General features: G+C 45.8%; 1 protein-coding gene across 2 annotated transcripts in view; it reads right to left on the reverse strand.

Annotated features, from left to right (window-relative positions):
* Positions 1-823: 823 nt before the first annotated feature.
* The window catches only part of LOC147883524 (transcription factor RF2b-like), a 35,004-nt gene continuing 18,759 nt past the window's right edge, over positions 824-17,068 (reverse strand). For both annotated transcript variants that reach the window (XM_087399696.1, XM_087399695.1), the window contains exon 5: positions 824-1,387. In XM_087399696.1, the coding sequence (XP_087255822.1) occupies positions 1,062-1,387 (326 nt within the window). In that variant the 3' untranslated portion in view covers positions 824-1,061. The remainder of the gene's footprint in view (positions 1,388-17,068) is intronic.

A 17,068-nucleotide genomic window follows, 5' to 3' on the forward strand; every position in this document is an offset into this window, starting at 1 on the left:
TACAAAGTCGAAGGCAAGCCTTTCCAAAGTCCATAAAGCAACAACATACTTTGTTTTAGGTGTTAAGGGCTTTGAGGTTAAAGATGTGATCCAATGTGGATTGGTCTCATCTAAAATCTGCCTATCCAATCAATCACATACCTGAGCTCTCAGCTTGCTAATTGATGTGTATCTCAAGAGTTGCTCTGTAAAACCTTGGCCATCAAGTGGCCCACCATGATGGTCCTATAGTTACCTATATCCATGGGATTGCCTACCTTGCAACTTGATATCATGGTATTGGATGTCCAGGTCGCCAGAAATACTCTGTAGAAGGCTTCGTTGACCATTTTGCTAAGATTGTAGTATATACTCCATACAACAATACCAAGAATTCTCTCTCTAGAGAAGCACCCTAGAGAGAGACAGAGAGAAGAAAGAGAGACAGAGAGAGGTCTAGGCTATACTAATGGACTTGATCATCATAAAGATCGCAAAAAAATCTTATTCACTTGCACTTTAGAAATCTCTCTCTCTCTCTCTCTCTCTCTCTCTCTCTCTACCTTGCGGCTACTTTGGCAACCATACATCTTTGGCTCTCTCTCTACTTTGGCAACCATATATCTTAGAAGAAAGTTTCCCCAAAATTGTCATACAAATTTTGCTGACATACATGACTTACTACAAAGATCCCCCCCATGTCCAAGGGTATTCCACGAGACCAGAGACTCTGCCATCACTTTCTACACTTTTCTGCCTTGCAAGTACACTAATGCAACAAAAAATAGTTCAAGTGCACTTGAACACGAACAAATTGTTTAGTGTGTCATTTATAGAAACAGGCACTTGATTTTAGAGAACATACTTTCCATTTCTTAGAGTGCGGCAACCGAAACTTTTCATGTAGAGCAATTAAAAGGTGGCAGGCAATCTTCTGAGCATACAATTGGACAGTATTGTACTCATAACATCCAACAATTGTTCTGCAAGACAATTTGAGAGGGCAAATAGATCATTTATGTTCATGAAACCTACGCTATTGCACTGATTGAAAAAGTACCTTAATTTATTATGAATACATATCATGGACTGCTGCCTGCAATAGACATCCCATCTGATTTAACAACCTCACCACCAACTCCTGAGAGCAGGCCTTGCTGGCTTCGTAAACTAGCAGGCTGAAGAACATTTTGATGTTTTCCAACTGGCTGGTTCTTTAGTGCAGACTGCAACTGGAGAAGCTGCTGTCCTGCAATTATAGGGTCTGTCGTATGTTGAGCTTTATAAAAGTGTTTACCTGACAGGACAGGCTGATCGCCATGTTTCATCAACTGCCCATTGCCAGCAACAATCTCTCCCGTTGCCAGCTTAAGCCTTTGCACCTCTTCCTTCAAAGCCATATTTAATGCTGCAGGACCCAAATCATTTTTTCAGCTAAATCCCAAAGAAATTGAATGGATTATGGAAACAACAATGGACTCCTTAATTAGACCCTAGGCTAGTCTAGCTAGGGTTAGTCAGGTTGGGTTTAGTTAGTGGGTTAGGTTAAGGTTTAGTTAGTTAGGGGCTAGGTTAGGTTAGTGCTAACTAGGCTTAAACAGTTAGGTTGGGTTAGCCTAAGTCAGTGTCCTGACAATCCTAGTAGTCTTAGGTTAGTGATGTCCTAACATCCTAGGTGACATAGGAAACCCCCCCCCAAAAAAAGGGAGGTAAAAAATCAACATTCTCTAGCCTCTTTTAGGGGGCTTTCCACAGCCCTATTTTGGCTCATTCAAGCCCCGTTTCGAAGCTTCTTCGATGACCTTCCTCCCGAGCCTCTCCATCGACCTTTTCGTGGCTCCACACACTATCTAAGGTGCTCCTTACAGCAGGGGATTGCTGTCTATTTCTCTTTGCCTACATTTGAGCTCCTCTCTCCAGGGCAAGTCACTTTGCCACCGAAGCATGCCCCTCATAATATATTGCACGACATTGATAAGGCTGCTCAGTATAAGCAAGTGCCTGCCACAGTGATTGCATCCACTGGTAGCACACAGGTTCCTTCCACTCAGCCTCTCTCTCCTGCATCCAGGGAAGCACAAGCAGTGCAGCCACAGTTTTTGGATGCCCTCTCCTTTATGCTCCAGGGTGCTTTCCGCTAGATAGGACAAGAGTTCAACCAGTAGCTTACCACAGCCATGGCTATGCAGGATACAGCTCTTGCCCAAATGGAACAGCAGATTGGTCGGCAGATCACATCTGCCATTGCTACAAAGGATAAGGGTAAGCAGCCCGCACCCCAGCATGGGGATCAATCAGATAGCCATGATGAGTTCTCGGGCCCACGCAAAGGGTTTATGGCAGATGCATGCCGTGCCTATGAGCATTTACCCCAACATGGGGATTACATTGATTTGGCTTTTTCCGTGCCGCAAAGCGCACTTTCTTGATAGATACCAGGCCACCTTTTGGCTCACACTTTCCTGCTTCTACGCAAGCTAGGCCATCTATATTGGGCCAACCTTTGGGTATGCATCCATTCAGTATTGCACCCATGAGCGTGCTTGGATCTAGTTTTGGGTTACAGGGCAGCTGGGAAAGTTCAAAGAGGTCAGTCCTCTTCCCAATCTTCTACCGCACCATCTTTTCAGAGGGATGCCTTTGGAAGGCACACTCATCCAAGTTTGCATGTTTCTATGGCTTCGTCAGTGAACACCTTTAGTCAGACACAACCCATGCATCAAGCTGGTGGTGTTACTACGCAGCAAAATGCTGTAAATGGGCAGCAAGTGACCACAGACGATATGTTCTCAGATGCTTTGTGCTCTTATAGAGCCTTGCTTGAGGAGGTGCAGGATGAGATGCCCTTTCCTCAATATGTGAGCCTTAAGCATGAGGATGCCCGATATTCTGGTGGGTACAATAAAAAGTATGCAGCCAAGGATGTGAAGGATAAGCTCTAGGTGCATAAATTTAAAGGGGACACTCGCACTCCAAATGAGTTGGAGGAGTGGCTCACAAAGCTGGAAGACTATTTCCACTTCTACCCGAGGTCTTAGGAGGAACACATCATTTTTGCAGCTACGCATATGCAGGACTATGCCCACACATGGTGGCGATACATGAGGGATTCGCCTCAGAGACCAACCACTTGGAGCGATTTCAAGGAATTGATGGTCACTAAATTCATATCCCCACTCATCTTGGATCAGTACATGGCTGAATTCTATGCCTTGTCACAGACCAGTACGGTCCAAGAGTATTTGCAGCGTGTCTGGAGGCTTTCCTTAATCAGGACAAAAGTTCCTCAAGTATTCCTCCATCCATTTGTTCATCCTCTCTAACTGTCCATCTGCCACTGGGTGGTAAGCAGTGCTAGGAGTGAGAAGAGTACCCATCGTTGTAAGCCAAAAGTGACCCACAAACTTTGCCATCTCTATCATCACTGACAATTTCCTGAGGGAAGACATGATGCTTAAAAACATGCTCAACAAATTGCCAAGCAACCTGTGATGCTGAATACTGGGTCTTAGTGGGTATGAAATGAGCATGTTTTGTCATTCTGTCCACCACCACATAAATGCTATCCCATCCCTTCTCTATAGAAGGCAAACAATGTGATGAAATCCATAGTGATATGAGTCCATTTGCCTCCTAGAATAGGGAGAGGCTGTAGCCTGTAAGAGACCTGCAGGTAGCTGTCCACCTTATTATTATTATGTTGGCAAGCCCACATGAAACTCTGTCTGATTTTTCCATGTCAAGCCCAAATGAAACTCTGTCTGATTCTTCCATGTCTTAGTGATACCAGCATGTCCTGCTGTAGGATATGAGTGCATTTCCTGCAAAACCAGCCATTTATACTTTGAATATGGCAGAATATAAATTATATCCTTGCAGTACAACAGCCCATTATGAAGCTTAAATTCAGCATGCCCTTGGTTTGAAGGCTCTTGTAACTCGAGAAATATGGGAGCTGTCTTCGAATCCTGTATATACTCTTCCAGAATCCCATGAATCCAATCTTGATAGATGGTGGCAACGGCAAACAAACTGCAAGCCTACATTCTAGACAAAGCATCGGCAACCACATTTTCTTTCCCCTTCCAGTACTCAATGTCAAAATCGTAGGACTGGACTGCAGCCAACCACCTCTTCTACTTCATGGACAAATTGCGCTGCGTAAGGAAGTGCCCTATGATCCGTCTTAACCTTAATCCTACTACTGTACAGGAAGTGTCCTATGATCCGTCTTAGTGTCCTATGATCCGTCTTAACCTTAATCCTACTACCGTACAAGTAGTAGCATTTCCTGATCATAAATATGATAGTCCAATTCCTTGGCTGTAAATTTCCTGCTCTCGAAAGCTATAACTCCATGTTGCTGTCTCAGAACAGCCCCCAGGCCTCTGCCACTTCCATTCACCTCTAAAATGAAAATTTCCTTGGCTGTAAATTTCCTGCTCTCGAAAGCTATAACTCCATGTTGCTGTCTCAGAACAGCCCCCAGGCCTCTGCCTCTAAAATGAAAGGGCGTGCACTAATCAGGGCACACTAATACAAGTGCATTACTCATGGCTGCCCTCTTGGCGAAATGTTTACTAAATCTCCTGTAAAAAGAAGCCAAATCCAAAAAGCCTCTGAGTTGGGTGGGATTTTGCTCTATGACTAGTCCCTTATGCATTTTACCTTGGCTGGATCCACCCGAATTCCATCCTTGCTCACAATGTGGCCTAGATATTTAACATCCTCCACCAAATCCTCATCGAATGAATCTGTGGCATCAACCAAATCCTCATCATCAGAGATTTCAACAATCATATTGAGCTTGGCTGAACCAGTATTCCGCATCTTGCAAACACCCCGATGCTCAGGGGTCCATTTCTCCCCACACTTATAGTATAAGTTGCCTTTCTTCTGTTTTCCATTATGGCCTTAGTATCCTGCTTAATTTCTGGTTTTTCATTTCCAGCAGTAGGCTTAGCTCTTGGCTTGGCATCTGATATCTGTATGGCCTGGAATAGGGAACTTTACTACCTGAAACAGTAGGAAACCTTGGAAAGGGCACTGCTGCAAATGTTTTTTCATGCCAGTCACCCATCTTAGGCTTCTTCTCAGCCTCATTTGCAGCACCATGCATGCTGCCCGTTCCACTCTTATACTTGCTGGAATATTTTGGCTCAAATACCTCTCCCAACTGGGCTGCCCTCTCAATAATTTGAGGGTTATGCGCCTTCACATCTACAGCCAGAGAAGGACTTAACCCCTGGATGAAAAGCAACTTCCCCTTTCCAAATTTGTCCTACACAAACAAGGAAAGCCTCCATAAGCACTGCAAATAATCTTGGACCGTACCGGCCTACAACAAGGCATAGAATTCAGCCAAGTACTGATCCAAGACGAGTGGGGATACGAATGTAGTGACCATCAATTCTTTGAAACCCCTCCAAGTGGTTGGTCTCTGAGGCGAATCCCTCATGTATCGCCACTCTGTGTGGGCATAGTCATGCATATGCATACCTGCAAAAATGATGCGCTCCTCCTCAGACTTGGGGTAGAAGCAGAAATAGTCTTTCAGCTTCGTGAGCCACTCCTCCAACTCATTTGGAGTGCGAGTGTCCCCTTTAAACTTATGCACCGAGAGCTTATCCTTCACATCCTTGGCTGCATACTGCTTATTGTACCCACCAGAATGTCTGGCATCCTCATGCTTAAGGCTCACATACTGAGGAAAGGGCATCTCATCCCGCACCTCCTTAGGCAAGGCTCTGTAAGAGCATAAAGGCATCTCAGAACATATTGTCTGCGGTCACTTGCTGCCCATTTACAGCATTTTGCTGCGTAGTAACACCACCAACCTGATACATTGGCTGTGTCTGACTAAAGGTGTTCACTGACAGAGCCATAGAAACATGCAGCCCTAGCTGAGTCTATCTTCCAAAGGCATCCCTCTGAAAAGATGATGTGGTAAAAGCCTGAGAACAGGAATGACCTCTTTCCCAGCTGCCCTGTAACCCAAAACCAGATCCAAGCATGCTCACGGGTGCAGTACTGAATGAATGCATACCCAAAGGTCAGCCTAGTATATGTAGGCCATCTTCTGGTGGTTCTAGTGATGCCCTATAGGCCATGGTATGTGCCTTGTAGGCATAAGTGTAGGCACTTATAGTGTTAGTGCCTTCTAGGCCACATAGGACACTTAGTCCTATGTGACACCTAGGACACTTAGTCCTAGGTCTAGGTACAAGTACTTTGTACTTGTGTGTTTTTTAAGTTATCTAAGTTTTGACGTGACTGATCTATTGACTCGTCTTGTACCTGCACTCTCTCTCTCTCTCTCTTCGTTTCGTACCTTCAGTGGTATCAGAGCAGGTATTGCTCTAGTCTTCCAGCTCTCCTCAGCCCCCGAGTCCTCCATTGCTCATTGGGAGTTTTCTGCCCTGCTGGTCGACACATTCCCAGCCTGTTCAAGGCTCTTCAGCTGCTGTCCAAGATCCAGGCGTCCAGCTTCCCAAACCAAAGGTGTAACTACATTCCCTTCCGTACAGTCGTACGGAAGGTCTGGTATCTGCGTCCGTACTACACATCGCCGTACCTGCGTGTCGCTTTGCCATACTGCACGTCCGCGCATGTCCGTACCTGCATCGCCAACTGTACCTGCGTAGGAACTCTGTACAAGATACTTTCACCGTACAATTGTACCTGCGTAGGAACTCCGTACAAGGTACTTGCACCGTACATGTTTCGTACACGGCACTGTTTTCGTACGATCTTCCGTACATGTATACCTACAGATCAGTTGTCAGCAGCTTGTACCAGCTTCCCGTACACATGTACATGTAGAACAGCTGATTGTACAACTTGTACTTGATCTGGGTATTCCGTACAGTTTCACTACACGTTCCGTACGTGTTTTGGCATTGACTTGAATCAGGTTCTTGGTCTCACTGCAGTCATCTACAAACATTTGCAGTTTTGGGGCTTTTGCAGGACATTGGCCAATTTGGGGCTTTCATTTCCTTTCACCTCCTTTGATTGCCATTTCTTGCAAGAATATTGGAGTTTTGGGATTTAGTCTGCAATTTCTTGTTTAGAATGCAGTACATTGGGTCAGATTGTAGGACATTAAGTTACATTTGCAGGACATTGGGTCAGATTATCATACATTGGGTCACATTTGCAAAATTTCAGCAAAATTTGGGACTTTTCTACATTTGCCCTCTTTTTGGCCTATTTGCCCTCAATAAATTTGGAACTTTTGCCAAATTTGCTGTTTTTGCAGTGAACATTGCCTGTCACAGTCACATTTGGGTCAGATCTGCATTTGCCCTTTGATTTGGGTCAGAAATTTGCAGATATTTGCTGTCATTTTTGGGACGGCCAGCTTTTTTGCAGTGATAGCCTTGAGGCTTTTGGGTTTTCAGGTCTATGGCTGGGAACAATCAAGATTTATTAGGAGTTCTTCGTGAAGATGATAAGTTGGATGGCACCAACTATCCGATGTGGTCTTATCTCATGAAACATATTCTTGTTGCAAAGCATTTGTGGAATATTGTTTCTGGGGCTGATCTGAGGCCAGCCAATGCTACAGTGGTTGTTTCTACTGCCGGTCCTTCTCTAGGGGGTACTCCTCCCGATGCCTCTTCCTCTAGCACTCCTGCTACTACTCTTCCAACTCAAGAACAGTCAAGATGGGATGCAAGAGATGCAAAATTCATGCATTGCTTTATCATGCAAGAGAATCATTATTCCACACATCCGGTCTTGCAGGACAACAAAGGATGCTTGGGATAAATTGGCTTCTCTCTATCAGATACGAAATGAAGCTCGTGTTGCATATTTGAGAAGGCAATTACAGGAAGTGAATATGAATGAAGGTGAGTCAATGGATGCATATTTGACAAAGGTTAAGGACCTCATGGAACAGCTTGCCAACATTGATGAGGTGGTGCCAAATTCACAGCTTGTCAGTACCATATTGAATGGACTGCCAAATACATATCAAGGGTTTGCTACAACCCTTCGATTAGTGGCCATGGGTAATCCAGACCACTATTCTTTTGGCCAGCTAGTTACTTTGCTTTTGCAGGAAGAGCAAAGTAGAGCTAACAGACAAGCCATTATTCCTGATCATGCATTTGCTTCACAGCAGACAGGAAGAGGCAAGGCTTCCAAGCCTATGGGCAAGCCAAAATCTGCGCATAGCAGCTGCAATTCCTCTACGCATAGCAGCTGCAATTCCTCCCATGCATCTAAAAATACAACAAATAAGGGAAAGAAGAAAAGATGCAACTATTGTCACAAGCCTGGACATGACATTTCAAAATGCAGGAAGCGCATTGCTTCGGAGAAAAAGAAAGCAAGATTGACAATTAATGCCTCACATCCCATTGAATCCCATGAGCCAACAGATGCTTCACATGCACATGCTCTTCAGGATGATTAGGCATGGGCTGTCCATTGCTCATTTGATCCCTCCAAAGCTGATGCACTCTTTACTGCTAATGATGCTCAGTCCTGGTACTTTGATAGTGGTGCTTCCAAGCATGTCACTCTTGCAGATAGTTGTTTCATTCTCTAGCTGATGCACCTCGAGGGGAGACTGTTACATGTGCCAATAATGCTTCATATGCTGTAAAAGGAGTTGGAGATGTGCAGCTCACATCCATTTCCAGCCATCCTGTCACTCTGACAAATGTTCTTTTTGTGCCTGGCATTGAAGTCAACTTGATTTCAATTTCAGCAATTGCTACTTCAGGTTTCAGAGTAATTTACAGATGCCTAGTATATGATCTTCGTGATGACAATGCCATAGTTCTCACTGGCACTTTGCAAAAAAGGGCTTTATCGCCTTATCATCATTCAGCTGCACTTTCTATTGAAGCATTGGCTATGTCAGATTCACAGCTTGCTGAAACTCATCTTTGGCATGAGAGAATGGGCCATCTCAATTATAGAGCTCTTGCAAAGCTACATTCACAGTAGATGGCAAATGATGTACCTCAAACTCACACAGTTTCCAAACATGTGTGTGAGGGTTGTCTTTTGGGTAAGATGCATCGATTTCCTTTTCAAAAGAATTGTCCAAAACTCTCACAAAGGAAATTGCAGCTAGTACACAGTGATGTATGTGGCCCAATGAGGACAAATGCCATTGGAGGATACAAGTATTTCATGACTCTCATTGATGATTTCACAAGGTATTGCTGGGTATATCCTTTAAAGGCCAAATCTGAAGTTTTCTTATGCTTTCAGAGATGGCTGAATATGGTTGAGAATGAATCGGGATGCAAGCTTGTCACCCTCAACACAGATAGGGGGGGTGAGTATATGTCAAAGGAGTTTGATGAATTTCTATCCTCACGGGGCATTATTCACTCATGCACTACTCCTTACACTCCTCAGCAGAATCCTGTTTCTGAAAGGAAAAACACGTCCACAATGGAGATGGCCAGATGCATGCTTAAGGCCAAGTCTTTGCCCAATAAATTTTGGCTTGATACAGTAATGTGTGCCAACTATGTGCTGAATAGATCACCTACACGGGCATTAAAGACTATTACACCTTATGAAGCATGGAAAGGCAGGAAGCCTTCACTTTCACACATGAAAGTTTTTGGGTCTCTTGCATATGTTCATGTACCATCTCAGCTAAGACATAAGCTTGATGACAAGGCAATCAAATGCATATTCATTGGTTACAGCCAGGAGAGCAGAGGATATCGGTTATATCAACCAAATACTGGGAAGATTATTGTTAGTAGAGATGTGATCTTTGCTGCACATTCAGCTTCTCCTCTTGTGGACTGCAAAGCAAAGCCAGATGTTGACATGTTTGATGCCTTTGAATCTTGGTTACCTCTACCATCATCAGAAGAGGATTTTGAGCAGCAACATGAGCCTCCTGCAGGCCCTCCACTAAGCAATAATCAGCCACAACCTCATGCTGATTTGCAGGTTTCTCTTCCGACACAAAATGATCCCACTACTCATGATGCAGTCATTGAAGAAAGAGCTGTCAATAGACAGCAAAGGCAAGTTCCCAGATGGCTTCTTGACACATTGAGGGACAGCAAACATGTAGGCTGGTGAGGCGGGGTCACGACGAGGCAATGTAGACTGGCGATGCATGGCTTGGCGACAGGTGCAGGAGGCAAGGGCTAATGGTGACGGGCAACTCCACGGCGGAGCGTGGGCATGGTGACGCATGAGCGCGGCGGTAGGTCATGAGGCTGTTCCCAATGGGTTGAGCAGGCGATGGGTCATGAACCAAATAGCCCGTCGTGGGACTGTCGAATAGCAAGGTGTGAGCAAGGGCTGTCAAATAGCAACAATGTGTGAGCAAGGGGCTGTCGAATAGCCCGTCCACCTCCACCTCTACTTCAAATCACCAGGGCTTGGGATTGTCAATAGCTCGAAATCGATACACTTTCTTGGCTACTCACGTGGATCGAGGTGGACAAATTTATGTGAGGAGTCTTGGACTGATCGCTGCTCCTCATGTGGATCGTTGCACAAGCTCACAAAGAAATGCAGCATTTAGCAAGGTTTGCCAGGATAGAAGGTCGTCCACCTCCGCCTCTATTGAGGTTATCCCGCTCCTTGGATACCACACGGAGAAATGTATCCCTGCTCTTTTGAACAGCAGGCCCAAGAAATCACTCTAATACCAATGCAATGAAAGGGGGAAGGGCAAATTAGAGAAAGGAGTAGAATTAGTAGGAGGGAGAGAGATGAAGGGGAAGAAGGAGGGGAAGGGGTAGAGGGAGAGGAAGAGAGAGGAAGAGCGAGATAGAGAGAGATTGGGAGAGAGACAGCAGGTAGGAGGAAGGAGGAGGGAGTAGATAGAATTAGATGTCACATCAAAAAGTGTACAATGAGTGGTGGATGGAGACTTTATAGTCCCTCCACATGTCCCACCTGAAATCCCTCTAAAGGGCCTCTAAATTAGCCCATTTCCCCCCTTCATTACTCAATCAACGTGAGATCCATTGTGCCTTGGATGTCGTCAGATGGCCCAAGACTACTCACGTGTCAAGTGAGATGTCAACTCTCTGCACTCGACATTGAACCAAGAGTTTTGAGGCATTTGCCGATGATGCGGATTGAGTCATAGGAAAACACCTAGTAGCAGTGTCATGTACCACTGGGACAGACACGGGCGAGGTCTGCATCATCTCCAAGCCAAGCCGAGAGAGAGAGAGAGAGAGAGAGAGAGAGAGAGAGAGAGAGAGATGTATTAACATCTGCGGGAGGCCCTGTGGGCCTATGGGACAAAGTGCGCAAAAAAAAGTAGACTCATACAAGTCTCAGTGGGTTGGAGCAAAGGACACACTAGGGCCATTGCTGAGTACTAATCTATGCTAGCAAAATCATAACCATTATCAAAACCAGCCAAGCACAAGCTGAATCCAATCGACCTTGGAGCTCGGACTCAGAAACCGAAGCCCAGCACAGTGATGGCTCTTTGGGGAGCCATGAAAATATCTCGTATCTGTGTCTGTCGAGCCGTCCCACGCTTGGCAGTGGACACACTCTCCTTGATCTCTGAACTCTCTAGGCTATGTCCAGGTTGACCCTATTAGAAATGACCCAACAAAGGGTACGCACAACAGAAGACTGATAGTACTGCCCAGGAGCTCACACAGTGTGGTGTGAGTGTGTGGAATCACAAACTTCTTAACTTATGTGCATAGCTATGCAAGCCAGTAAATAGACAATGCTCAGAGAGAAATATAGAAGCAACACTTTATATATTTCCGTCCGTCCAGAAACTAGGACAGGATACAATACCAAAAGGTCCTTCTACTACAAGCCAGACACTTCTAGATCTCGAAGCCCGCATGCTCCAGCTCGAGCATATGTAGACTCTATGTCTAGATCCCTTCCACCTTGCTGTCCGGAAGCCAGCCTAGGTGGGCAGCCACTCTAGCTCAGTCTGCAGCTTGTCCTAGGTCAAGTTGTCCTCCTGAATGTAGGCCTAAGGCTCCCCCTTTGCTGCTCCCGTCTGCTGTCCTGAGGGCTGCTCCAAGTGATGTTGATCTCAGCAACCTTCTGCCCTAGAAGACAGTCTATGTTCAACCTCTTCCTGGAGCTAAGTCTGCAGCAACACCTCTCTCCTTCACTTCCTGTGTAGAGGCCCAAGGATGGTGGATGTGCTGCTCCTTTCTGCTCCTCCCAAAGCTGCTCTGCTGGATATGAAATGAGGCCTCTCCTTTTATAGGCCCCAAAGGGGCTGTCATAAAACCGACCAGCCAGCCTCATCCTGGCCGACCAGACTGGCCGACCTGGTTGGCTGGTCCAACCAGCCCTATATAAGGGCCCTAGCCAAGCCCTTTTTGGGCTGCTGCTAGGCTGCCCTTAGTTGCTGCTGGAGACCCTCCTGCAGGCTGTATACCTGCCCATAAACCTCCGCCATGTTCTGTCACGCTGCAGCCCTTTGCTGGCACCATGTCCTGCCCATACACCTTCCATACACTGCCCTGCAGCAGCCCGTACAGATCCGTACAGTGGCTGTAGGATCGATAAACGAGAGAGCAAGTACAAGGTACAAGAGTCAAAAGATAGGAGCCGTCACGTCAACTAGTGTGTTATGAAAAGAAAAGTACATAGTACTTGTAGCTAGACCCTAGGACTAAGTATCCTAGGTGTCACATAGGACTAAGTGTCCTAGGTGGCAAAATAAACTAAGTGCCTATAACTATGCCTACAAGGCACATACCAGAGCCCATAGGGCATCACTAGAACTGGGAGAAGATGACCTACAAGCCCCCCTCCATGGTATGGGCTGAAGTATTTTGGAAACGTCTCAGAATACCTGGTATTTTTTGGTCATGGTGGCACATGTTCATCCCAAAAAGATATAGCCACCTATGAATGTACAAGGTATGTCAGATCATGTAACAAAGGGAACCAAGTGTAAAGCCTGTCGGAAGACTTTGAACTTGGGACGAGGAAGTGCCTTTGTAAACAGATCTAATATGTTATCCTCTATGGGAAGATAGGACAACTCTATGTCTCCTACTGACAACCGCTCTCGAACATAATGATAGTGAACTGCAATGTGCTTGGTATGCGCATGAAACACTGGGTTACGCACAATGGCTAAAGCACTCTGGCTGTCAGTGTAGACCATGGTGGAGGATGTCTAGCGAATACCAAGATCTGTAAGTAACTATCGAAGCCAGACACACTCTACTGTAGCGGCGAAGGCTGCCCTGTACTCAGCCTCACAGCTAGATGTGGCAACTGTTGGTTGCTTCTTGCTAAGCCAAGAGATACATGAATTGCCAAGCAAAAAACAATTGCTAGTATGTGACACTCTGGTGTCGGAACAACCTGCCCAGTCACTATCCGTGTAAGCATGCATGGTAAGTGAACCCTAATCACCATAGAAGAGCGCTAAATCCTGAGTGCCTTTGAGATATCTGAAGACTCTCTTCACTGCCTGCCAATGCTGTGAACTGGACATGTGCATGATCCTGCTAAGCTGAGATACTGCATACTGTAAGTCAGGTCTGGTGTGACATAAGTAAATGAGACATCCAACATCCTGCTGGTAAAGAGTGATATCACATGGTGGGCTCCCATCATGAGCTGAAAATTTGAAGCCAAGGTCCACTGGTGTAGAGATTGGCTTGCAATCCTCAAATTGAAAACGATCAAGGAGCTGTCCAATATACTTGGACTGTGACATCATGATACCCCCATCAACATGAGCAAGTGGGTTCTGTGGGGCTATTTTGAAAACCAAGGGATAGTAAGTGTGCATGAATTTTGGCATACCATGCCCTGGGTGCCTGCTTCAAACCATAAAGGGCTTTTCTAAACCTGCATACCTTGTTTTCAGAATTAACAACCTCAAAGCCAGGAGGTTGTGTGACATAGACTTCTTCCTGCAGATCCCCATGAAGAAAAGCATTCTTGATGTCAAGTTGATGCACTTGCCAATGGTGATGGGCTGCGATGGCAATGACACATCTAATGGTAGTAATTCTGGAGGTGTGGGAGCAAATGTCTCCTCAAAGTCAATGCCTTGTTGTTGGGCATACCCTTTTGCAACAAGTCGACCCAATGTACTGCAATCAAACAAGGAATTGCAGACCAAATCCCAAAACTCTAGTGTTCTTGCAAGAAATTGCAACTAGAGGAGATGAAAGGTATTGAAAGCCCCAAATTTTGCCAAAGTCCTGTATATGACTTCACACGTGCCAAACCTGTACGAAAATCCCGAAACAAGTACGAGCTGTACGGACAGCTGTTCCGTACGGACGGTACAAGTGCTCTTGTGCGGATGTACGGAGTAGGTCCAATGTGCGGTGTACGTACAACGTACGGAGCAGGTACTATGTATGATGTACGGAGAAAGTATGTGGCTGTACGGAATGCAAGCCCGGAGCGCCCCCCCCATGCTCTCCTCATCTCACTCACACACTAGCACCTAGTGCATATGGGATAAGTCCAATAATGATAGGTGCAACTCACATAAGACTCACACACATAGACTAGTACTAGATCACCTAGTACTACACACCAACACACTCTTTGACTATGATATCTCCAACACCCCCCTTCAAAGAAAAGAGTGTGAGACCCAACACGCAAAGAGTAGACCAATCCCCCCTCCACCGCAATACTGCAAAGAGCAAGTCCAACTATCCAACACCTCCCCTGTGATAGTGACTTCTCAATCAGCTTGCGACCGGCAAGGGAAAACCATCACTCGCTATCCCCCCTTACTCTGAACTGGGTTGTCAATACCATCAACCAAAGTAAAAGACAATACATTCATTTTTTGGGAACAACCCAGGGTAGAGTACCTCTTATTGACTCCAAATACATTCAATTTAGAGGGACAACTCAAGGCTGAGAACCTTTATTTGACTCAACACAAACACACATAGCATAGGGGCCTAAAAATCCCAACCCTGGTAAAATGAATCCTCGTCGTCAAGAGAGAGGCCATGAACCTCTGTTGTAGCGGCATGTATCTCCTCTGGTATCACATGCACCCCTACACTTGGGTGCAAAGTGACACACTGGCTACATTGACAAGTGTGTAATACTTCCCTAATAGAATTTCTGTCGTATGCTGTGACCCCTTTGTGAGCCCTTGTCCAAGGACAGTCAAGCACAAGCTACGTAAGTCAGTCTCTCAGCCTTAGGTCAAGTTAGAAGATCAGTCCTTGTTCACTAGTACCCACTCGAGAACCGTGGGGTAGTGTTTCCGTCTTAGGTTTAGGAATAGGTTTAGGTCCAGCCTAGGATAGGAGCCCTTCTGGGCCCCCTCGCTGGAACAAGTGAAGAGAATGGCAGGGAAAGGGCTGCCTTTATAGGCTACCCTGCACCCTTCCCTAGGCTAGCATTTATGGGGCCTAGGGCTGCCATTAATGGCTGCCTAAAGCCCTATAAATAGGGGGCCTCCAGGCCCTCTTTCCGCATTCAGTTCTCCCAGCACTTCGGCCTCCTACAGCTCCTCCTCAGCCCCCTTTGAACAGCTTGACACTCACCCCCAGTGGGCCCTCTGACCAGCCTCAGCCTTTGGCATCAGTGCAGCCCTCTGGGAAGGTGTTCACTCAGCGCATCAGACGGGGAGTCGAGACGGCAAACGGAGTAAGGTTTGGGGTCTGTTTCAGCAGCTCTTTTCAGTTATCTTTTACAGTTTTACACAGCTCATTCTCAGCTCTTTATTTCAGTTATCTTTTACAGTTTTACACAGCTCATTCTCAGCTCTTTATTTCAGTCATCTCTCAGCTCTCATAGGATCTATCACTCCTAGCTTTCACTCTCTCACTCACGCAGTAACCCTGCATTCCGGTGGATAGCACAAGCCTCTTCCTTGCCTTGCAGAAGTGTCCTACATCGTCAAGGTCTCGGTATTGGTCGACGTTGCCTCTCAGGTCTTTGGGTTTGCTATACGTGTGCATAGTGAGCTCTTCAGAAGTGCATTCCCGTGCTCTCTGGAAGAGTGTTCTTTGTATTTCTAAGTTCTCCGAGTATAAAGCAAATTCTCCCCTGGTTGGGGGAGGGGGCCCTCAGTGGGTACACGGACCCAATCGGTTGTCGACTTTTGCTTGTGGAAGCAAATGCATGATCAATAGGAGAGGCAAGAGCGGCTTCCTTATTGTGACGATCCTTCTCAATGAGGAGGGCCACCATATCATCAAACGTGGTAGTGGCAAGACAAAGAATCTCCAGAGTGTGCTCGAAGTGAGAAATGCCATGCATACTCTTCATAAGGACGGCCATCTTATCTTCATCATCAAGGACACTTTTCAAAGTTGAGAGTTGTTGAACAAGAGATTGAAACAGGGCTAGATGATCACTCAATTCATCACTCTCTTCCATTTTCAAATCATAAAATTTGACCTTCAAAAAGACTTTAGAGTTGGTGATTTTATTACCAAAGAAGGTCTCGAGGCGACTCCAAATCTGCTTAGCTATTGACTTGAAATCTACATGATGGATGAGAGAGTCAGCTAAGCAAAGACCAATGAGGGCAATAGCCTTAGCATTCTACTGGTCATCCTCTACAACATCCCAAACTCCTTCGCCCATAAGCAGCAACTGCATCTTGGTTTGCCATGTGGGAAAACCTTCCCCCTTAAACTTATCCACGAGGATAGAACTTGAAGACAAGGAAGTCATGATTGAAGAGGACTTCGTAACGGTGGGCAGCAAGCTAAGATGAAGGACCAGCAATCTCCTTGTGTCCAAAAGAACAGATATAAATGCTTAGAGATACTCCAAATACGAACCCGAATCTGAGAGCAGCAAAGATATGCCTCGAAATGTGTAAAGCGGCTCAGCAGAATAGCTCCAAAGTACACCGAAGTGTTTAAGCAGATGTGTGGTTGTACCAAAACACAACAATAGGTCTCTGAAAATGAAAGTTGGCTCAGCAAGGCACTCCGAAATGATGATAGCACTGCTCAACATGCTGCAGCAGGTGTGGAGGCATTCCAAATGCAAAGCCAGGCCTCGAAATGTATAAGGCGGCTGTCCCAAGCACACAGAAATGCTCCAGCAGGTCACTACAGTGAAAAACCGCTACTATAGAAGTGCTGGAAGCCTCAAAACAGCTCAAAAATGACTCTGTTGAAGGCGGATA

This window comes from Dipteris shenzhenensis, chromosome 28 (genome assembly GCF_047967505.1).
Source record: "Dipteris shenzhenensis isolate YYH24624 ecotype China chromosome 28, Dip_SZ_1.0, whole genome shotgun sequence".
NCBI classification, from domain to species: Eukaryota; Viridiplantae; Streptophyta; class Polypodiopsida; order Gleicheniales; family Dipteridaceae; genus Dipteris; species Dipteris shenzhenensis.